We start from the raw sequence: 22,902 nt of genomic DNA, 5'->3' as shown, positions 1-22,902 counted from the left end.
AGGGTTATCTCACTTTCTGCAACCTTGTTATTGTGCTTTGTTTCAAGAGCTAGTGGTCTCAGGCTTGCTGGGGAAGCTTACTCACCAGTTCCAGCTATGAAGGAAGGGGTTGGTCAGCCTTTCAGCCGTCTTGCTGTGATCTTAAGGTCTCCGTGTGAACTGGTGGCATCTTTTCACATCTACCTAGAGATAACTCCGAGTTCTCTTGGTACTGGCAGTGCTTGTAGAAAAGCAAAATCAGCAGCAGCCTGTTTGTCGCCCAAGTGTATTACAGTTAGGCTATTAATAGCATCTGTCAGCCATAACTTGGACCATCTCAAATGATGGGGCAAGGGAAGGGGTTTTGAAATCTGAGCTAGTCAAAAAAAAAAACGAAAAAAAACTATAAAGGCTGAGTTCTGCTTTTTGAAAGTGCTGAGGGCACCCTGCAAGTCCCCATGTGTGTGACAAAGGGGGAAAAATTAACAGGCATTTCTGAAATTTTAGGATGGTCCCTCTTTCCCTGTCACGATGATGGCTGCTCACCTTGTTGGGTCAGGGGGCTGATCCGTGCTCAGAAGCTGGGTCACCTTTCTTTCGTCAGCCTGGGTTTACCTTATGGGTAGGCAGCACTACCCAGCACATGCAGTGCCTCAGCAGCACGGTGGCACTCGCATGTAGGCTTCTCGAGCATCTGTCTTATTTTTTTCTGCACTAATGCATATAAATGCTACTTTGGCATTTATTTTCTGGTAGAGCAAGGGGCTGGGGGGGAAATCCTGCTGAGACTACAAGGCAGGACACACAGATGCAAGAAAGGAAGATCAAAGGCATCTATAATACAGGAAGAAGCAGAGGGTCAATCCAGAAGAAAGGGCATTTGATTATACATACAAGGGTAATATAAAAGGGATAACAACACAGGAGAGGATGGTAGTGTCTGAAAATGAGTAAACAAACAGATGTGTCAGACTATGCTGAGAATTTATTTACTCCAGCAGACACAATCCTTATCTCTTTGAAAGAGGAGAAGACCACACCAACCTTGGAACGCCTCCACTCCCAGCCACGGTTGTGAGCGGGAGAGCGGGAGAAAGTGTTTGTTTATGGATCTCTCCTCCGTGATCCTGGCCTGATGGGCTGGCCTGTCCTGCTGTGATTAGTAGGATGTTAATGTGTGTAATCCTTTTGATCACGGAGCCCTGGCTCTATAAGTCATGTCACTGTCACCTCAGAGAAGTTCAACTATGTGATAGATCCTTTATTAAAAATTTGTACTTTGAAAGATTTAATACGGTTCTTGTTGAGATCCTTTTTTTTTTTTTTTTTTTTTTGGTTTGTACAGATGGAGAGCTTTTCTGTTAAAAAAAATGCAAACAATACTAATGATCCATGTAGTCCCAGCATTGGAGTACCTTATTAGCACTTTGCCCATAGGTATTTTAGCTGAGATGATCAGCTCTTAACATTTTGATTTTAAGGTATGAGCAACGAATGTGATCCCATGTGCTTTGTTCCACCAGAGTGGATTTTTCCATACTGAAGTGTTGTAAACAGCATAGAAACATTTGTCGCAGTCCTAAAAAATACTGTCTTCTGCAGTTCCTTTTTGGGAGGGAAAGAGTTGGCTAATTACGCTTTGTTTAATAAATGTACTATTTTTTTCTCCTGTTGTGACAAACAAAAGCTGTCATTTAAGGAAATACACCATATGCTGCCAATTGGTGTAAGGACTGGTTATATCTGGAGCACAGAGTAGCAGTGAGTGCTCTTTAACAATTGCTCCTTCTCTGAAAAATATCTGGGCTGTTTTCAGTGGAGTAACGTGCTGCTCTGTCATCGGTGAAGCAAGCTGTTGATATTTTGAAAACCAGCTAATATGAACAGTGGTATCTGTGCGTGCACGGATGTTTCCTCTCTCCTTTTATGCATTTGCTTCTATTTGGATGCTTATGAGCCTCAGCAAATCAGTGCTCAGTCAGGGCTGGGTTGGTCCATGGCATATTTAAAAATCAACCGTATTTCAGATGCAAACTCCCATCCATGAAGTCAGACATGTATTTCAGCATTGTGTGAACCCAGTGCTCAAACACCCACATTACTTAAATCAAAACAGAAAATCTAGCGCTCTACCATTTTTTCTTCATAAATCTGAGAAGGCAAACTTTGAAATACAACCTGAAACCTAACAAACAGGCTGGCAGTGCCTGGAGAGCAGCTGTCACTCATTAAGGTCTCCCCCAGGAGATGCTCTGCACTCTCTCTCATGCCACAGCGGGTTTGCTGATGCATCTGCACTGGTGAGATACAAGACAGGAATAACTACCTACTGAGAGTTAAATAAACTCTTTAAGACTTTCTCCTCTTCTCCTCCCCACTTCCTAATTTTATGGGAGACACGTCATATCATTAATTTATTCTCTGGCACAGTTCCTCAGTGATTCCAGTGAGGACTTTTTGCTCAAGGAATGCAAAGAGGATGTGAGCTGTAATTTTCACTCTGTGTGAATCTCTGTGTTAGAGAAAAAATGTGAACACTCCTGCCCACAGGTAATGAGGGTTAAACACAAAAGCCCCCAGATTTATTTTTAATTTCTGTGATATGAATGGGAGAGACTGACCTGGGAAGACATGTGAGGCCAACATAAATTTGGCTTATCTTCCAGTAATGACTTTGGCACGTCTTTGTCCCATCTAGTCAGCAGAGATGATTATGCATTTAGCACTAGCAGATTTGTAGCCCTCAGTATGGTGTTGGCTGTAATGGGAACTTTCTTGAAGCTTTGCCTGGTGCATGTCTGTGATCTGATATGGGTCCTTTGGTCAGGACCCCGTTCTCGTGCCTCTACTCTGCTCATTTACTGCCTCTTCTCTGCTTGGGATCCCTCAACATGTAGTGTGTCTCCGTCTCCTTACCCCTCCCATGCCTGGAGGAGAAGCAAAGTTTCTGTTTGGACTGAGTGGTCCTTGCCACCTCCCCAGGCCTGCCTGCCCTTGGCACCCCCTGACTCTTCCCTTCAATGCAGACGATGTCAGGGAAGGTGGGGGTAAGGCAGGTCATTGGTGGCATTTTGTGATAAAGTGATTGTTCTACTTTAGACTGTTGTAGCAGGGGAAAAAGCCACACTTAATTCGAGTGAGGTGGCTATTTGTAAGACTGGGAATCTTACAAATAAGAGGAGTTTTGCTTTTCTTGGAAATGTGTGGGGTATGCCAACAAAACAATACTGTTTTGGGGGGGAGGGAGAGGAGGAATGTCAAAATGTTTAGTTTCCATCCCAAATCCCTTTGTTCTGAGGCAGGATCTGCTGCACCTCCACCATTCCTGATAGATCTTCATTTAGCCTATCCTTGAAAACCTGTATTGATGGAGATTTGTAGCCTCCCAGCGTAACCAGTGGTTAACTATCATCATGGCTAGACAGTTCTTCCTAATATCTAACCTAAATCTCCCTTGCTGTATGCTAAACCAGTACCTTCAGTTTTCCACATCCACAGGGAGCAGGACGGGATTATCACTGCCTTTTAGCAACCTGGCATATTTAAAACTTGTTATCATCTGTCATTCTCTCACCCTCATTTCTCCTCCCTTTTCCTTCAGCTAAACAAGCCCACTTCTTGTACCTTCTTCTCCAGGGGTCACACTCCCTAAACTTTTTTATCATTCTTGTAAGGAAGTGGCAGGGAGCAGCATCTTGCTTGAGGTAGGGCCCAAAACTGGGTATAGGGCTGAGAGGAGTAAAGAGCTTGATACATGATGCTCCTCTTAGTATACCTCTAAGCATATTCACCTGTGTGTACCAAGCCCTGCACTACTCATGATGTCTTCTCTCTTTGCGGCTCCAGTCCCCTGGAGAATCTTTTGCCATACCACTCCATTTTGCACATTTGCATTGCATCCTTCTTCTTCAACGTGGTGCTTTACTCCTGCCTGTATTTAATCTCAGTCATTCATTTCAGACTGAGTCTCTAATTTATTAAGATGTTATTCTAATTGCAATCCCTGAAAATGCTTGCAGCACTCCCTACAGATTTGTAATTGTAATCTTTATTTTAATTTACAAGGCATTAATGGAAATACCGGATAGAGCAAGACCCCAGGCACAGGCTTTATGTGTCTTTTCAGGTCGACATTGAATTTACTAACTATCCCTTGAACACAAATTCCAAACATTTGTATACCCACCTAGAGTAAATTATACCTAAATTGTATTCACCTGGTTTGCATATAAGACTATCACATGCATCCATCAAAAACTTTCCTCATTCCAGCGTGCGACTTCTACTGTTTTTTCCTCCTTGGTCAGTATGCTCCCAACTTGTCACAGAAGAAAATTAAACTGATTTCATCAAAAAGAAAGTTAAATTGATTAGACTTAATTTGTTCTTGACAAGTCTGTGTTTTCTGATTTTTCCTAACTTTATCATGTGGGAGTGGATGCAGCTGCAGTGTGGGGTGGGAAGCAAGGGGATGGAAACACCACTGCTCCTCGTGGATCGCACACTTGTTCCTCCCGCTCCGTGATAAATCAACACCTGTTATAAGTATTTGCAAGGGGGTTGAATAATAATTTGTCTGAGTCGGTATCAAAGCCAGGCTGTTTGTTCTACGATACCTCAGATCTGTCTCCTTGCCCCTTTTGTTTGAAGTTAGATAATATGTTTGCCCTTCACCCATCCTTTGAGAATTTCTAGGAGGAATTTACTCATGGCTTGGAGGCTGCCCGGGCTAGTTCCCTACTGCTTCTTTACTCCTAGCCCACGCTTAATTAAGCCCTGCCGAGCTGAATACATCCAACTTACATTAATATTCTCTAATTCTCTCTTTTTCTTGTGTTCTAGGCTATCTTTGCATTAAATATCTAATATTTGATCATAGTGAACATTATTGTTGAAGGCTCTTCAAGCACATAAATTTTATCTTTCCAATGGAGCGTGTGTCTGGAAGCCAGTGAATGTGGTGGTGGTTGTTTCTGCAGTGGAGGGCAGGGGATGGCATGCTGGGGCAACTGCACGCACAGCACCCCAGCAGCCTGTTGTTTACAGTCCCATCTGACTTTATTGTCCCAAAAGAGATGAAATGATCAAGGTAAAAGGCTCATTTAATGTGTTTATTTCTTATGAGCTGTCTCATATGCACATATGCAAAACCAGAGTGAGAAAACAGGAGCAATTACAATGACCAAAGACTTATTCTTCTGGGGTGTAGCTGAGGGTTATATTTAGACTGAGAGAGTAGTACCATCTAGTATTAAAACTGCTACTACAAGAGCCTGTTTTCCATTGCTGTAGTCTGTCGGGCTTTTATCATTTGATCTGAGACTTTCAGGTTGTGTCTCTCTCTCAGGCTAAATTTATTCTAATATTGTCAGCTAAACCAATTCAACCATTTCCAAGAAAAACTAGGGGGGAGGAGGGAGGAGAGAAGGAATGTTGTTTTGCCCACATTAAAAAGGGGAAAGAAAAGAAATCCTCCAGCTGTTTGACTGAGAGCTGCAGTGCCATCATGTTCAGGAACAGGATCTATGGTGACAAGGCTCAGAGAAATCTGCGCATGTTCTCGGCAGGCTCATCTCTCTTTCTAGCTCCTCCGTTTTCTGAAGATTTTCCCCTCCCATCCATCAGCACCCCCCAGCCTCTCGTGCTGAGCAGCCCACTTGTGACCCAGCCCTGCACAGAGATGGCGCTTGTGCCCTAACCACTCCAACGGATGGACGAGCAGAGCACGCCTGCATGCCCCCGGCGTGGTGCCCCCTGCCCAGGGCTGCAGTGGTGGAGATGGATTGTCCCCCTAATGATGGCTCCTGCTTTTTCCAGGTACCGGTGAGACAGGGTCTCAGATCTGGGAGCAGAGACAAGGCACAAAGGTCCTTCTGCTGGAAATGCAGACGGGACAGAAGCTGGTCATCAGGAGGAGAAGGAGGAAATTGGGGTGATGGCTGCGAACCAAGGACTGGTCGGGAGAAGCTGCAAGGGGTGCAGGATGGCAGGGCGGGCTGGCTAGCCATGGTGGTGGGCTGTGTGGGAAGAGCGGCTAGACTGGTGGGGCCAGGAGATGGGAAGGCAGGGAAGAGATGCTGGGAGGTGGCAGGAAGGACAGGTGGGTGTGGGAAGTGGAAAATGAAGGCACCAGGGTGCATGGTGGTGAGGTGTTAACAGGGGTGGGAGGGATACAGGGCTGCCTGGACAAAAGTGTTGGTGCTGGATTAGATTGGCAGGGGGATAGAGGAAAGTGCGGTAGGCAGATTACTGCAACCAGTTTTTTTGGCTCGTCCCATGTCTTCACTGTGTGGACAGCTGACTTGCCACAGTTAGGTTGATGTGCAGAGGCACTATGTTCTTGCAGCAGTTGCTTTGGACATACCTAGTTCATTTTTAAGACTAAATGCTATAAAAAATCAAGTTGTAGGCACTTCAGACTGGGAGCCTAGAATGGAGAGGCTTGTTTTCACTTTAGTCTGCCTGCATAAATACTTTTGTCTGGCACAGGTCTGATATGAAATGGGAATAATGTCACCCAGACACAAGCGAAGATAAGCTAGTTTAATGTGTGACCCACCTAGATAATACACTTTGTAATTCAGATGCCTGTCTTCAGTGCAGTGTTTGGGTAGCTGCTGTAGATAAAGCCCAGGAAGACTAGCATCACCTAGCCTGCACATCAATGAGGCAGGAGTCCTGCAGAATTCAGTAGCCTGAAGTCATGTAATTACAGACCACAATTGTGCATCCAAGCAGGGTGCCTTGATTTTTGCGATTCATGATGTTTGTATGCTTCATTTTGCAATATGAATCATGTTCCTTTGATGTTTTCTTTTCTGTAAAGTTGTACCGAATCGCTTACAAAACCATCCTAAATAGTTCTGCAGAGGTGGGCAGGGCAAATCCTGTGCAAGAACTTCAGGAGTGGTATTCAAACGGTTAAAGGGTTGCCACCTTCCATTTTATCTCAAGCAACAGAGGGCAGGAGAGATGCAACAGAGAGCAGCCAGGGCCAAACTCTCTGTCACTGCTGGTATCCCACCCAATATGTGGATGCTGTGCCAGGACGCTCTCTGGAACCAGGGCTAAAGGAAGGAGCATGCTGATGGGCTGCCCAAAACACCAAGCAGGGGTGTTTCAATGGCATGTAAGTCATTTCAGAGCATGGAGGTATGAGCTGCTTCTGCCACTGCTGCAAGTGTTGGCATTCATCATTGCTGGTACTGGTCATCGTACAGGTGGTGGTGGTATCACCAGAATAATAAGGCTTGGGAACCCTGCCACTGAAAAAAAACCTGCAGGTAAAGGCTGACCATCAACAGAAACCAGTGTATTTCCCGCACTGAGAATGGGCTCTAGAAGCAGCTGCAAGGAAACTCAAAAACCAGCTTTCTCCAGGGTGACTTTCAGGAGTGCTTTTGGTTTTTCTTGGGGCCAGTGATGAGATCCTCACTCTTGGACGGAGCACCCCGACAAGGTGCTCTGATGATGTTTCCATCTGGTGGTCCCATTGTGTCCTGTTCGCTGAGGCTGCAGGTCCCCATTGTGTCTGCGTACGAGGGGGCCGATGCTGATTTCCGTCATTCACGCTTGTTTCTTTGCATCCCAGAGTGCTGCTGAGAAGTTTCCAGAGAAAAGCTTGGCCCCTGTTTACAGTGTAATGTAGAGTTGTACCGGCTGCCGGGGACAAGTCGGAAACGCTGGCAAGATAGCAGGCATCCTCAGGAAGCTAACCCTATCAGAAAGCACTGATGTCATTGGCAAACAAAACAAATGAGTGCTGGAAAAACAAACTGTTTTCCAGCGTTGTTGATCTTCCCTCAAATTAGAAGCTCTGCACAGCCTTTACTCTGTGGCCGAGCCTGACAGATTATTTACAAGACAGCACTGAAGCAATGGTTTGGTTACTCCTGCCAATCCAATTCCTTTGATTTTATTTTTCAGATTTATTTATTTAAGGGCGGGTGGGAAGAGCATCCCAGCAACTGCAACCAGGTTTTGCAAAGCTGGCCAGCATCCTTGTGGACATAGGGTGCTGACACGGTTGCTATCCTGCAGGCTTTGCTCGGGCAGAGCCCCTGGGTCCCCTGCCCCTGGCCCAGCCCAATGTTGGGGGGACGGTACCCCCCATGGCTTCTGTGCAGCCCTTCGAAGCACGTGTCCTGACAGTGTCCCACCTGTGGCCACTGCTCCTGGGAGCTCGTGCCGTGGGCGTGGAGCATTTCTCCATGTGGTGGGTCTTAGGAGAGCTTGTTGGGGGGTTTGGTGCCGAGGGCACCGTGGTGGGCAGAGGCTGTTGCAGGCTTCTCCGCCTTTTTTGTTCCCATTGTAGAGCTGTGGTGGGCATGGTGATAGCATCCCACTCCCAGCCAGGCCTTCCCACCACCCTTCCACATGTGATGATGAATTTGCAGAGTGGGAGCAAACAGTCACACCAGTTCCTCATGGTGCATTTCCACCCCGTTGCTCCTCACCACTGGTGCCAAAAGGAGGTTCAGAGTAAACCCCATGGGCTGGAGGTTTCTTGCCCGCTCGCTTTTGCCTCTCTGCTGGCACCGTAGCCGCAGCAGGCGGCAGAGAGGGGGTTAAGCTGCACTCCAAGCCAGCCTGACAATAATAGCAGGAAAAGCACATTTCTTCCTTGCACCTGCTAGTGCTCCAATGGGCTTTCTGCTGTTTATGGTAGTCACATTGGATCTTTCTCTTGTTAGAATCTGAACAGCTCTAGCAGCCAGCTGTTCACCTTGCTCTGCTTGTACCTGGCTCCTTCCACAGTCCAGGGCAGCAGGTGGATGGAAAATCAGCCTTTTAGGTCAGCGTTCAAAAATAACCCATGAAGCCTTCCCTTCCTTCCAAGAGGGAAGGGTCCCGCTCCTCCCTGCTTTCTGCCTGCTTGTACTTACTGCTGGCTCGCTTACTCAGAGCACTTACTGGGAATTTGGAACCCTGTTCTAGCAAGGGATACTCCTGAAGTATCTTCGGCACAGAGCTTTATTTCTCTGTTTTTAAAGGGTGTGTAGTGTTACATGTGTAAAAAGGGAAGAGATTCATTAAGTTCTAGAGACAAACCGGTTTAAGTGCTCAGCAGGCTCTCAGGCTGAAAAGCCACTTCTGCAATGTTTCAGGTTACCAGTTAAACTGGGGCTCCGCATAAAAATTGTGCATGTTTTTCCACACTGTGGGCTGCCCTCAGGCAAGTGCTGTGGCCGCCGTAGGCAGTGCAGGGCAGAGGCGGCTGGAGGGTCCTTGCGAGCCCAGGAGCCACACACCAGGTTGGCCCGGAGTGGCCAGCCAGACCGGCTCTGCAGTCTGCAGAGCATCCAGGAGACAGGGCGGGAGCAGAAAATGGATGGGGTGCTGGATAGGCAAAAAGTGGCCATAATATGTGAAGTGCTACACCGCAGAAACGGGTTTATATTCTAAGCTAACCCATCAGCTTCTGTGTATTCTGTAGCCTGAGAGATGTAGTGCTAATAAATGCCATCTTGGTAGTTGCTCCATCTCAAATAAATTATTGTAAACAGCAGTGAACAGTTCTCCTTTTCTTCTTGCCCAAGAAGAGCGTTAGAGACCAGTGTATGAAATGGACTGACTTGTCATGATCTCTGCAGCGATGATCTGCTTTTGAGTAGCTGCCAGTGCTGGGCTTCTGTCCCTCCGGTAGACCTGCTGCTGCTAAGGACACACGGCACTCACCAGGCAGGTTAAATGAACTCTTCATGCAGGGAAAGTCATCTTCAATGTTCTATGTTTTACATAACTATGTTTAAATTCTCCTTTATCAACCTTTTTTTAAAAAAAAATTCTTTCTTCTGGTAACACAGTTCAAGCAAGGAGGAATGTATCAGAATAGGTCCATTGTGATGCACAACCTACAGAATCGGTCATTACCTTCCACTCATTTTAAAATTCTGGAAGAATGGCTATTCTGTAATTGCCATAATAAGCTGCGAGAGTGGTATAGACAACAGAGATTGTTTCTGGCCAGCTAATTGAGTTTGCTGAATCTTTGCTCTAGTCGGCGCAGAATTGAGGGCTGTCACTGGGAAGAAAAATCTTGACTGTCCTGTGTCTTGGAAATCTTTGAGACATAATAGACATGGGCATCTCAGGTTGTTTCCAGTCATTTTACACAGTGGAACTGTGCTGTAAAAATAGAGTGTACTCGAAATCTTAAGTTTTGTGTTATTCTAGTTGACGTTTACTGATTTCCAGCAGGGCAACACAGGCCAAAAAGAAAGTAATCTGTAAAAATGACTGTTTAGCTGGGGTATTGCATGATATTACCTGGGTTTCTCATGTGGTTGTATAATTCATTTTTGTTCTCATGCATATTTCATCCTTGTTCATGTGAACATTTTTTCTTAATGGGAATATGCAGAGCTGCAGGGAGAGGCATATTGCCCTGTAATCCACCCCCTCTTCCTGCAGCAACTTAAAACATAATACAGAACACACCTCTCTATGACTGGAGAAAAATTGTTTTTTAAGGAAATGCCTGGCTCAGATGGTGGGCTTAGCTCTGGTGCAGAGATTTTTTGAGATCACTTAGTGAAATCTGAAAGCTGCAATCACCAGTGAATTCTTCAGTGAAATGGACTGAGTCAGCAGCAGTGTGGCATCTGCTACTTGGCTGAGTGCATGGAGGTGTATTGTCTAGGGAAGGTCACCACATGATTCATCAGCATCTGCATGCACTTTGCTTCATCTATTTTATTATAAGGGTGGAAGACTGAGGCCAGGGGATGAGACTTTTAGCTTCAGCAGCCTATTATCTGATCAAAGATACCTTTCCTTGTTTAAAGCAGCCTTCTGTTTGTTTTTGGTTTTGTTTTCCAGTGATGGGTCCTGCTGGAAAGAGCTTTGTGATGGCACAGCTGTGAGTGAAACCAGCACAACATGTTCAGTGTGGAAGACCTCCTGATTTCTCATGGATACAAATTGTCAAAAAATCCCCCTGTTTCCTATGAGAACAGGTATGATGGATACCGGCATGTAATCACAGGGAACAGATCTGCTCAAAGAACGCTGAACGGGTTTGAAGCAGAATCGAGAGCTGGGGCTTACAGCAAGAAACCTCTGGTGAAAACCAACTCAAGCAGCACTGAAAGCAGCCATGGGAGCCAAGGGAGGCAAGCAGGTCCTGGTTACCACCATGACCTTCAGGGTTTGTCCACTTTTCATACTTCAGAAGGGGGGTAAGTTTCAGCATCATGCCATGGCTTTGCTTTCTTTTCCTTTTGGTCCTGACAGATAACTAAGCATGACCTTAACCCTTGACACCATCTTCCTGTGATCCTTTCCGGCTTCCATACTAGTGACCATTTCCATGCACTGCAAGTCCCAAGTCCACATGAAGCAGTGGCACATCCATTCACCTTCTGCTAGAGCAAGGCCTTTGAGAATACTGGGGTGATAGGAAGTGGCCAGGTCTGGGGTTGTTTCATTTACTGATGTGGTCTGCATCAGAAAGGCCTTTCTGATGGGCTCAGTCCAAGTACAGTGAAAAAGGGGGGAAAAGTTTTTTCTCTTCCATTTTAAAAACCTGAACCCAGCTTCTTCTGCCACATACACACCCTGGTTTTTGCTGTAGATTCAGCCTATGCAGCTCTTGGCGGGTGCTCCTACATGCACTGAGGACTTCCTTGGTTTTATAAGGCCACTCTGCTGGAGTAAACATGAGAAGGTGCCTGTGCTCCAAGCCAGTGGAAGCTCTTGTCGTCACTCCATAAAACGTGCTTGGGTTGCTTGACATAGAGTACGTGCGTGCTGCGGCTGGGGCAGGCTGGGCAGGAAGAGCTGTGTGTACACACCACCGCTCGGCCATTGTTCTGCAGCTATTTGAGTGCTGCGGATGAACAAAGGAAAGGGGCTAGAGCAGGACTGGAAGCCAGCCCAAGCGTGACAACTGTTTGCGAGGAAAAGCCCCTTCCTCCTGCCAAGTGGGCTTGAAACTGAAAGCAGGGCGAAACACTGTCGCCTTGGGAGCTTGTCCTCTTATGAAGACTTTCAGCACCGTGTGGCAAAGGCATGTGTCCCCTGGCTGCTGGCCTCGTCTGCTCTTTGCCTTCTTATCCCTTCCCCTTGCAAGCCTGTTTGCCTGGAGCAGGAACAGCTCCTGGCTGCCAGCTAGGATAATGGGTAGGAAGAGATGCGAGCCCTGTAAAGCAAGTCCCACCTGTGGTGAAGGTCCCCAGGTGGAACCATCCCTTCTGGAGAAGGAAGGAGATGACACAGGTTTAAAGGTAATAAGGAATGCCCTTTATGGTGTGTTTTGGATGAAGTAAACTGGATGGCAATAAAGTGAAGAAAGATACTGAAAAAGAACGAAAGGGAAAGAGGTTTTAAAGCAGGAGAAGATGGTGTGCAGGGGTGCCAAGGAAGCTGGCGCTTGACCTTGGAGCTGAGTTTACAGTGTGGGGAAAACCTGGTGTGAAGAAGACGTGGCTGTGCAAGGCTGGAAGCTACCGCAGTGCTGCTGCTCCCACAACCTGTAAGGCAGAGCCTGTGTGGGTGCACGGTGGTGTGGGAGGGCTGCTGCCTCCCTGCCTTGCGCTCCTCCCGGTGCAACCATGGGGGCTCGTGTGTCTGCCCCCAGTCTCAGGCGTGGCAGAGGTACCTGTAACTGCTGGTCTTGGCTAAATACAAAATAATGCTCTCTGACAGTTTAAATGTCTCTTTCTAACATCTCAAAATAAAAGGGGTGGAACCTGTCAGTCGACAGGGTAGTTAAATGTTATATCCTGGTTTTAAGAAGTGGCTTTTCCACATAAAGTAGGGAACACAGCGCTGGAAATGGCTTTGTCTCATAAACCCAAAAATCTTTTCTTACTGTTATTGTTACAGCAAACTGATTCCCAGTGAGCCTACTAGGAGCTCTTACAAGGCACTAACAGCTATGAACAAGGGAAAATCTTTATATCAGCCATCCCTATCTTGCCATCCCTGAGTGTGCAAAGTACCTCTGGTGCAAAGCACAACACTGCCGCTGCCCTGCTGCTACAGGAGGGGAGGAGCAAGGTCTCTGGGCCAGATCCAGGAAAGCTGTCTGGAGCTTCAGTACAGCAGCACCTGTGTTTCAGTTGCTGAGCTGCAGGGTGACAGTCCCCTGGAGATCCACTCCCCTGCCCTGGGAAAGCATCCGAGGCATGGGGCTGCCATGCAAGTGTGAGCTGTTTTAAAACTGATGGCCCAGTTTGGAGTGTTCTGGTCTGTTACCGGTGGGTCAGTGAACTCCACCACAGATTTTGACATCACTGTCTGGTTTCTGGATCATTGTGGGAAATAGGTTCCTGGTTCTCAGGCTGGGAAAGGACTGCATACTGCGATCTGGGGACCATTTGGGCCCAAAGAGGGGACAACCACCCAGCAAGGTCCAGCACGAAGATGCTGCTCTTTGGGCATCGCAGGCTTCCTGCAGCCATCTCCTGACACTGCCTTCCCAGTGCAGCACAGTAGCAGGAGAGGGTCAGAAGAAGCAGTATGTGTCCCAACTACCTTCTCAGACGTTGAACACCTCCATGGCAATTCAGAGCATGACTCGGGCTCCTCAGCCAAGGGTTACCTACACCACACTCTCACTCAGACCACTGATGTAGAAGAGCTAGTCACCTTCCAAACAGCACAGGAATGATGTTGCCCACCTTGTTGCTGCCTTTGCAGACAGGCTTGCAGGACTCAGGGTTTTTCATCATGTCACGGGATGATGCTGTTGTCTCCACTCGTTAGGTTCTGCTGATCAAACCTTGCCTCATAGGAAGGCCTCATAGCAACTGCATGTGGGCACATCACACCACCCACTGCTGCTGCTTGGAAAGGAGGAGTGACACCCCGGTGGAGCGGGGAAGTGATGTTTTTCTCCATCCTGTTGTTCTTCAGGCAAAGTGTGGGGGAGCAGGTGGTGGGAGGGCTGCCCTGGCTGTCCTTGCTTAACTAAGCATTAGGAGGCTGCACAGTAAAGGTTTGGAAGAGGAGAAGCAGCAAAGGAAATGGAAAAGCAAAGAAATGACCCTATGGATAGACATGAGAGGGTTCACAGATGGAGAACTCCCTCCTGATTCTCTTCTGAATGGAGAGAAGAGGCACTTTGCTTAGCTGTTTACGTGGGAGGAACTATGTTGGTAGCTAGCAAATTTAGAGATAAATTGATAACATCATTAATGTGATCATCTGCTGGAAAAATTAGAAAAGTGTACTAGTGGTTCCCAGTGCTGGGGCTCAGAAGAGTGTATGCGAGGATAGGATCCCAAAATAGAACAGAAGTTGTCAGTGTCCAGGACAGCTCTCTGAATTTTTTTCCCTCTTGCTTCCAAATCCTGGAAATTTCTTAACAGTGCCTCCTTGTTGGGTGTGAAGTCTGTCCTGGTGCCTGCAGCTTGCACAACTGAGCTACCGGCTGCCTAACACCTACCACTTGCATGCTGGTAGCCAGAAATGGACAGAAATGCCCTAGGTAGCCCTGCAGTGGCCTCATTCTGCTGAGTTTTGACTGTGAAGCCTGTGCCACACTCCTTCACTTCTGGACCCTTGCGTGCGTCATGAGATGTCCTGCTGGTTCAGTGTCACCCTAGGGGAACCGGGCAGCTTCAATGCACTGCTCTGAGAGTGGCAGCCCAGTGAAATGTGGTCATGCAGCCAGTGCAAGGTGGACTGATAGCCTCATTTTTTGTAAAGGCCTGTGCAACAAAGGCCTGTGATATTTGTTAGAAGCAAGCCTGTTAGAAAAGAGTTCATAATGCTAAAGTCTACCTCTTTGGTCCCATGGGACCACTCTGCCTCTGGCACTTAAATCTTCCCGTGATTTAAGTTGGTCCTGTGAGACGGCTCCATCCTTGGCACCCTCCCAGCTGTGAAGCATGAATGCTGTGTGCATTTCTTTGTGTGTCAGTACTGGTGCATCATGGAGCGAGACAGAATTGCATAGTGGCACAGAGACTAGCTGCTGCTAAGAGGGACTGTGCAGTCCCTTCATTGAAACTGTGTCACAGATGCAAAGACTGCAGCATGAGTGGTATTTTCCATCCAGAGATGTAGCATTGCTGAGGCTGTAGCAAAACATTCTGAACTTGGCGTGACTCCTGGATGCTTCCCCTTCCCACCACTTCATTGATTGCAAGACCCAAAAGTGTCATATGTCCTGGAAGGGGGCACTCACTGCTGCAGCTGTGGCCACGAGCAGCGTGGTCGTGCTGTGCTGCCCCAGTGCCTGCTGCCTGCAAGTGTGCAGGAGCTGCTCTGCATCCTTGGGAACAGAGGAGTCTTCAGGCTGGAGCCAAGCTGGCGGGTGCTTGGGGAGACACTCCTTCCCGCTGCGCCGTGCAGTGCCATCCGTGCCAAAGGTTTACAGGGCCCACGATACAGGCTGTGTAACCACCTGTAGCACCTGAGCCAGGAGCTGGAGAGACTGATGTTGTTCATCTTGTGAATAGATCATAGAGAAGATCAGATTTAAGATGCTCTAAATACCTTTTTAAATGTCTTTTCTACACTTGCATTGCAACGATGACGTAGTGTAGTTCACAGTGGTTTGCATCATGTTCCAAAGTTCATTACTGGGGCCCAGTTATTAATCTTTTAATCTTTAAAAACAAATTTAATCTTTTAAACAGCTTTTAATAAATGGAGGGACATCCTTTCTGTAAGTGAAGCTGTCCTAGTTTAGGGCTAATTTACTTTAATGAATGTTTGAGCTTGGGGTTTGTTTGTTTCTAAAAAAGCAAACTAACCAAAACTCTTCTGGTTTAGTGGTTTCCTAGGAAAGAGACGAGTAATGCTTCCTTCCCCATTCCTGAATTCCTATTAAATCCTTTAAACAGCCAGCCCATTCCACCCTGTGCTGTTAGTTGCAATTTTTGCAAATCTCAGTATTATTGTCTACCACACCTCCTTCCCCCAGTTCCCCCAATGCTTTTATATTTGTGTTGATAAGAATTTGGGTTTACTTTGTGGGGTTTTTTTAATGGTGAATTCAGCTTTGCAACAACAGTTCTGGAAATTTGAAGATCAAGATTTTTAGATGCTTTTCTAGAAGACACTGAAGCAGGAATCATTTCAGGGAAGTCTGATGGCCTGCGTTAAGCAAGATGTCAAACTAAATAATCGTAACCATCTCTTCTGATCTCAGAATCTATGACCCTGTACTTCCTGCAATTTCTGTAGACCCTTTTATGATGATGGACAAAATCAAACAGAAAGAGTAATCGGTCCATTCCCTCCTCACTATTGCTAGATAGACCCTGTTTCTCACCTCATTTTGTAAACACAGACACAAAAGGTGCCATAGCAGCAGGGGGATGAGATAAAAAGGTAGGTTTGATAATCTCAGAAGAAGGCAGCATTTGCTCAGCTCTATGTTTCCACATGCAGAAAGGCATGGAAATGTTCATTGTTACTGCTATCAACTTTCCAATATAGGAGGTGTCCTGTTATATCTCACTGATTAATGAAGACGTCTGTTACTTCCTGGGGTTCAGCAATCGAACTGTACTTTGTGCTTCAGAGGCAGAACATTTTGTTCAGATGTTAAGTCTTAATCCAGTTGAATTAATATGAACAAGATGTCCCTTGTCCCAGTTTGGTTTTTAAACTTTTATAATCATAGGATGAAGTTAATATACATAAAAGAAAATTGCTGTGGATCTTAATTTTCATTCCAAATTTTGAATTGTTTTATATTTTCACAAACTACTATTTCAATAGATCATTGTTTTTAGTAAAAAAGAGCTAGATGACACTGTTTATATACCTTGGGGTGGAGGAAAGAAAAAGAAATTCTTGGGTTCTATCTACATACTTGTCCTATTTCTGTCAATTTTGATTTTTCTTTCCAGTCTTATGCTGGTGGCAGGCACATAGTGTAAAGGCAGTTATATTGTTGGACACCTTAGGTACAAGAATAGCAGAATACAGTTCAAGTAGGAGATTAATTATTTATGTAGAAGGGTACCAATTTTGTTCCACAGTAATATATAAAACAGTTTACACTCTGTTCAGAACACACTAAGAACCTATTCTGTTCATGTAAATCTGTGTTCTGGATTTCTAATCTGCAATAAAATGTTTTTTTATATATTCCAGTAATAGATTGCTGGAGCTCATCCCTCTGTTATTTAAGAATTTTATACCTCTTTTGAGGTATTTTAAATTTTAAATATTGGTTCCATCTAATCAGAACTGTGCTGATACATCACCATTGTTGTGGCATGTGTCACTTAATCCAAAACACTTTGAAGAAATTTGTTCGCTCGGAAAGATGAACAAGAATCAGTGCTGGAAATGACAAGTTTAATTTCAGCTCATATACTAGAATATATCTTATGAAATAGCCCTCTGTCTGTTCTCCCTGCCTCTGCTTTTTGGATTCCTATTAAACTTGCGTACCACAGTAGTCCCCTTGACATCTATAGGTTTTGATATAGCAGAGTGCAGAAATAAGTTCAGCACAATCATTTCTGGTTTTCTGGTGTCCATCGAGGAGGGCTGTGCGTGTTCGCACAGTATGTAACTGTGTTCATTTGTTTCTCTTTCTAACAGCTCTGCATAGCTAACAACATGCCAGCAGAACATCAGTCCCTTCCTTTACTCATGTTAATGACTGACTTAAATCCTCTCATTAAAATAATAAAGTCATCTGGTTGCAAATAGATTACACAAACCCCATTGGCATAACTCATCATTTGACCTCCTAATGGCCTTACCCATAAGAGAAAGAAAGGAGCACCTGTGCAAACTGCCTGTGACGCTGTGTTTCTTTTTCAGGGTTTATGACAGGCCTCAATTAGCATGGTCTTCCCAACCTAAGACTGACAAAGATCTCACCTACTGGAGAAGACGGGGACAGGACTTCAGTGTGCTATTGGGCTATTCCCAGAAAGCCAGCGTGGAAATGAAAGGCCTGGCTGCAGCGCCGGGGGCACCCCGGCACCCCAAGGAAAGTCAGCTGAAGGTGGGGATGGGTGCAGGGTATGTCAGAAGAAGCGGCTTGCAGGAGAGCTGCGAAGTGCCCAGCGACTGCAAATGGCAAAGTCTGGGAATGGAAAGCTGGAACCAGCCAAAAAAGGTAGGGAGGCAAATGTCCGAGGGTGACAGGGAGAAGCTGCTTCAAGAGTTGTATTCACTGACCCTGGGAGGAGACAATGTACTGAGTGCCCACAACAAGGGGAAATCGCAGTCATTGCCGAGGGTCCTTTCACCTGAGAGCATGAGGTGTGTGGAAATGCCCTCCCTGACCAACAGTAACAACTCACTCAGCATAACTAAAACCCCCTCCTACCCCCCAAACAGACTGAGTGTGGAACCAGCTAAGCACCATGAACCAGGAGGCCATTTCCATCCCCTGGTGAAACCCAAGTATGGGAGACCTCTGAAGCCTCCATCCTATGAATTGCAGCGGCAGACTAGGGTGTCTGTAGAAACTGTGGGTTTCCAGGACCACTACCAGAAAGATGAACCTATCTCCTACTTAGCCAAAGTTAATGAGCCAAGGCAAGATGCTTGCATTCAAGACTCTGGTTTGGAGCCCCCGGTCTATGTACCTCCTCCTTCTTACAAATCCCCACCTCACCAAAACACGACCCCACATCCCCTCAATGAAGTGCCTAACACTGACACGTATGCCAGCAGCGATCAGCAGGGTCCTGCAGAGCGGGTTGTCCCCTGCCAACGACCAGCCATGAATACTTCTGAAACTGGAGGTGACCCTTGCAAAGACAACCATCTTCCTCATGGGAAGCAAAGCCATGCAAGGCGCCCTGCCGACTACCTGCGTTCTGTTCAGTATATTCCCTTTGATGATCCTCGGATACGACATATTAAAATTGCACCACCCGAAGGTCTGCAGGACAATGCTAAAAACACTGAAAATGCATGTAGTCCCAGTTCTGGTGCTTCGCAAGACAGAGATCTTGAAATACAGTACAACAGTGCCTTTTTGGATGCATCAAACTTGTCCAGTTCTGCAAAGGGAGAAAGAACTTCCAACAGCTCCACCCATTGCAACAGATGGTTGGCACCATCCATCCGAGATCAAGAAAATTGTGCCTTGCTGGACCAAAGAGACAGTTGTAGCACAACTAATCACAGCCCCCGTAACAAAGCCAGTGCAGAGTACACAAAAGGCAAACTTTCTGTAAGAAATTCACATATGGACAGCACCTGTGAAACTGTTACAAAAGTGAAAAAGTTTGAACCTGGAACTGGGATGCAGAGCAAAAAAAGTTCAAAGAAAAAAATGAATGAAACTATATTTTGTTTGGTCTCTATCCCAGTTAAATCAGAATCCAATCTGCCAGATACAGATAGGAACAACAACATAACCCAGAGCCCTGATAAGAATGGGTTTGATAACAATGGGGCTTTGCAAGAACAAAGTCTTTTAAGTATGTCTTCAACAGACTTGGAGTTACAAGCGCTTACAGGAAGCATGACCAATAAAAATGAGTTACAAAAACAAGAGCTGTGGAGACCAGAGGAGTTCAAACAAATGAATGACCTCAGATTTATTCAGCCTACAAAACACAGAGAGCTCAAATACTCTGGCTCCTGGCCAGGTGATCAGTACAAAGACCAGCAGACACAGACCACTTTTGCCGAAGAACCTAAAAGCCCACAGTTTTTCCATGGTACAAAGCCTGGGGAGCCCAATAGTAACAAACTGCTGTCTCCAAAGCTCCTAGGATGTACAGCATCCACGATAGGGTCAAAACAGACAGGGTTACCTTCTGATGAGAGAAGCTGCAGGCAGAGTGCTTGTGGTATAAAGGGTCAGATGTACTTCAGCCAGTCTAGCAACAGTGCATTTTCCAGGACTGCCACCTTGGTCTTTCAGGCCCCTTCCCCAAAAGCCCACCAGAGCCAGGCCGTGCCTGCCCAGGAGAGGGAAACCAGCCTTCTTTCCAAGGGAGATGTAGTTAAAGGAGAAGCTGGCACTCCCTGCAACAGTAAAGAGCTGTTTGGGCAGTTCCTGTTGAAGCCTGTAAGTCGCCGTCCCTGGGATGCAATAAGTGAGCTAGAAAGTTTTAACAAGGAGCTGCAAGGGCAGGAGGAGAGCACAAGCAGTGAAGAAGATTTGGAAAGTGCTGCGACTTCTCCACAGGCAGATACCCTTATGCAGAGGAGGGCAGCCAGAAATGAGAAGTCAAACCAGGAACCAAAACACAGTGGGAAACTGGAAATGGTTGTACCAGAGGTGCCTGTATTTAAGTCAGGAAGAGTTAAAAGTAAGTCTGAAAGTTGGAGTGTGGGGACAGAGCATGGTGGTGAGCTGGACTGCATTGGCTCTCAAGGCTCCTCACAGCCAGAAGGGAGCAGTGAAGGAGTCAGGCCAGCAGATGGAAGTCTGATAACAGAAATGAAGATGGGGGAAGCCAAGAGCAGAACAAGCAAGCAGTCAGTTCACGTGGGCCCTGTCGAGAGAGTTTTGTCCAGTAGCCCAAGCACTTCGTGTCACAGTAATCCTTTCAATAACCCCGTCTTGCAGGAGATGAGCAAAGACCAAAATTACCTAGATTTTGTTAAACTGAGCAAAGGTGCAACTCCAACGAATGATACGGTATTAGAGAGAGGCTCTGTAGTACGCTTGTCACTAACAAAGAGGAGCCAAGGGCACTCTGAGCCGGATTTGAGGTCAGTGGGACTTGATGTAGCCCCAGGATCTGGTGCTAACAATTCTGATCACTCTTCAAATGCAAATGCAGTGGAAATCCCTGTGAATGAGTCATTGCAGGCACGAGCTGCAAGAATTTTAGGTATAGATATAGCAGTGGAGTCTCTCCTTCCGGATGACCATGCTGGGCCCTGTACAGGTACTAGCCCTGCAAATGGTGCCCAGGACACTGGGTCATCAGTGGGGATGAGCACAGTAAGTGACAAAGAAGGAAAAAAAGAGAGTTCTTATGAAGGCAGACGGAAGTGTGGCTGGACAGAGAGCACTCTCTTTGTCAGAGCAGGAGGCCAGCCTTTATACCCTGATGAATGCCTGACCACTCACCAGGAAGCCAGCACTAAAACACTTGTAACTGAGCAAGTTCTTGAACAACCTGCAAGTCCCAGCCAAGGTGAGGACCAAAACTTGGTTTGCAAGTCAGCTGTGTATCAGCATTCAGAAAAGAGAGTGAGAAGCACCTCAAAAGTGATAGAGACGCTCCAAGGCAAGCTCACTTCTCCACCTAGTCGGACTGCCATGGATCGCTTAGTGCGAATGAAAGAAGTTGACTCTGTGTCCCGGATGAGACGTCTGAGCATTAAGAGTGCAGACTCGGGAGAGGAGGTGGATGAGGAGAAACTGTCAAGGGCACAAGAGGAGAGAGGAAGCAAACTGACAAGCTCAGGGGCGGTTTCCAAGCGTGTTATCTCTCTCAGTGAAAATGGATATTTAGGTGGAATGGACAAGAAGAAGATCAACAAAGATTTTTCTTTAGGTAAGACCCTATTATGGGAGATCCAGATGGGTACTATTTCCTTATGTAATGGGCATGACTAGTTTGCTTATACCCACATAATGCTGCTCAAATAGTATCAAGCTGTAGGTGGTACTACCTCCATCTGGTTGCCACCCCCTTTGCTCTCCTTGTGGAAGAGATACATGAGTGTTCTCTGATCCCATTTTAGGAAGAGTTACTGTAAAACTCACTTGTGATACTGAAACTCATTCACAGAGACTGGAGCTCTCCCTGAGGTCTTATCTCTGTCTTATTGTTTCAGGGAATGGCCAGCTTCAAACAGCAGAATCCAAAGACAGTCACACTAGTGCCAGTGTTTGGAAACACGTGGTGATTTTATCATAGCCTTTCCTTGAATACGCATTTTTCCCCTCTCTAGTACTTAAGTAGACACATACTATATTGGAGTTCAGAAGAAACTAAAAAATCTGATGTTCTTCTGTGAAGCCTCTGGGAAATGGCTGCATTAAGGCTGCATCTCTCTCTCTCATGAATATTTTCCAGATCATATGCTGAGAATAACTGTTACCCGCTCCGCAGGTTTAATGGAAAGTTGACTTTTTCAGTGAACACCTTTTTTTTTGGTGTTCCTCATCTCAAAAGCATATAAACTTGTGCAGTCTGTATGCATCCCCAAAGTAACATGAGCTGTTTTCTCTCCGAAACAGTTTTCATAAGGCATTGGATAGAACAACTGAAAAACAGTTGTTGCCATAGATCTGTGTAAAGGGATCAATCTCCCAGGCCACCTGTCTAGTCCATTAAATTAATTGGAGTGGACAAATGTATGGTGTGAAAGTTGTTAGATTAATATTAGTCTCCTCTTTCCTTTTCCATCCTCTCTGTAACAACTGACACTCTACCTTGAAATCTGCACAGGTTATTCATTAAACCTCATTGATATAAATCTGTTCACAGTTTTCCAGTACAGAGGGACTGAAATTAAATGGAGCATACTTTAAAGTGGATTTATGTATTTCCATCTAAAGAGAAGTATTTGTGTGAGTTCTAAGTATTGACTCGTGCAGTCTTGCAGCCTTTCCCTTCATGTTTTTTTTCACGTATCCCACAGCTCTGTGTCACTTTCTGCTCTGAACTGTATTTCTCTAGACCAGATTTTCCAAACAGGCTAATTCAGCTTCCTTGTACCCATCAGGTCTCATATGCCCCACATGCACTTCATATGCTTTCCTCCCTTGGGGTTTCTGCTGGAGTGAAGAAAATAACTGTTGTGGTGACATGACTTCAGGGATGTATCAAAACAGATTGTGTGTGTTTTATTGGAGAGTTATTCTGCAGTAAATTAGGTCTAAATTTATCCCTCTTGCTGACAATGGCAGGCTTGTATTCTGCAGTGCATTCCCATTGCAGCAGTTCCATCGCAGATGGAACAGCCCTTCTCACATCTGGATAGCATGGCTGTCCCTTCCTGCTGCACACATCCATTACCGCAGGGTAACACACACATGGGGTGGTCAGGCATCTCTGCCACTGGCCTCTTCCC

The 22,902-nt window shown here is 46.1% G+C and overlaps 1 protein-coding gene across 6 annotated transcripts in view; it reads left to right on the top strand.

Annotated features, from left to right (window-relative positions):
• JCAD (junctional cadherin 5 associated) overlaps positions 1-22,902 on the top strand; it is a 66,534-nt gene that overhangs the window by 35,614 nt on the left and 8,018 nt on the right. For 3 of the 6 annotated variants that reach the window (XM_027809797.2, XM_055708841.1, XM_055708840.1), the window contains 2 exons: positions 10,801-11,159; positions 17,719-21,836. In XM_027809797.2, the coding sequence (XP_027665598.2) occupies positions 10,861-11,159; positions 17,719-21,439 (4,020 nt within the window). In that variant the 5' untranslated portion in view covers positions 10,801-10,860 and the 3' untranslated portion in view covers positions 21,440-21,836. Of the gene's footprint in view, positions 1-5,571; positions 5,797-5,823; positions 5,936-10,800; positions 11,160-17,718; positions 21,837-22,902 lie in introns of those variants that run through there. The other 3 variants (XM_027809798.2, XM_027809800.2, XM_055708842.1) reach the window with 3 other exon arrangements.

This window comes from Falco cherrug, chromosome 4 (genome assembly GCF_023634085.1).
Source record: "Falco cherrug isolate bFalChe1 chromosome 4, bFalChe1.pri, whole genome shotgun sequence".
Lineage (NCBI taxonomy): Eukaryota > Metazoa > Chordata > Aves > Falconiformes > Falconidae > Falco > Falco cherrug.
Note: the sequence above shows the minus strand (reverse complement) of the source record. Positions and strands in the feature narration are given on the sequence as shown.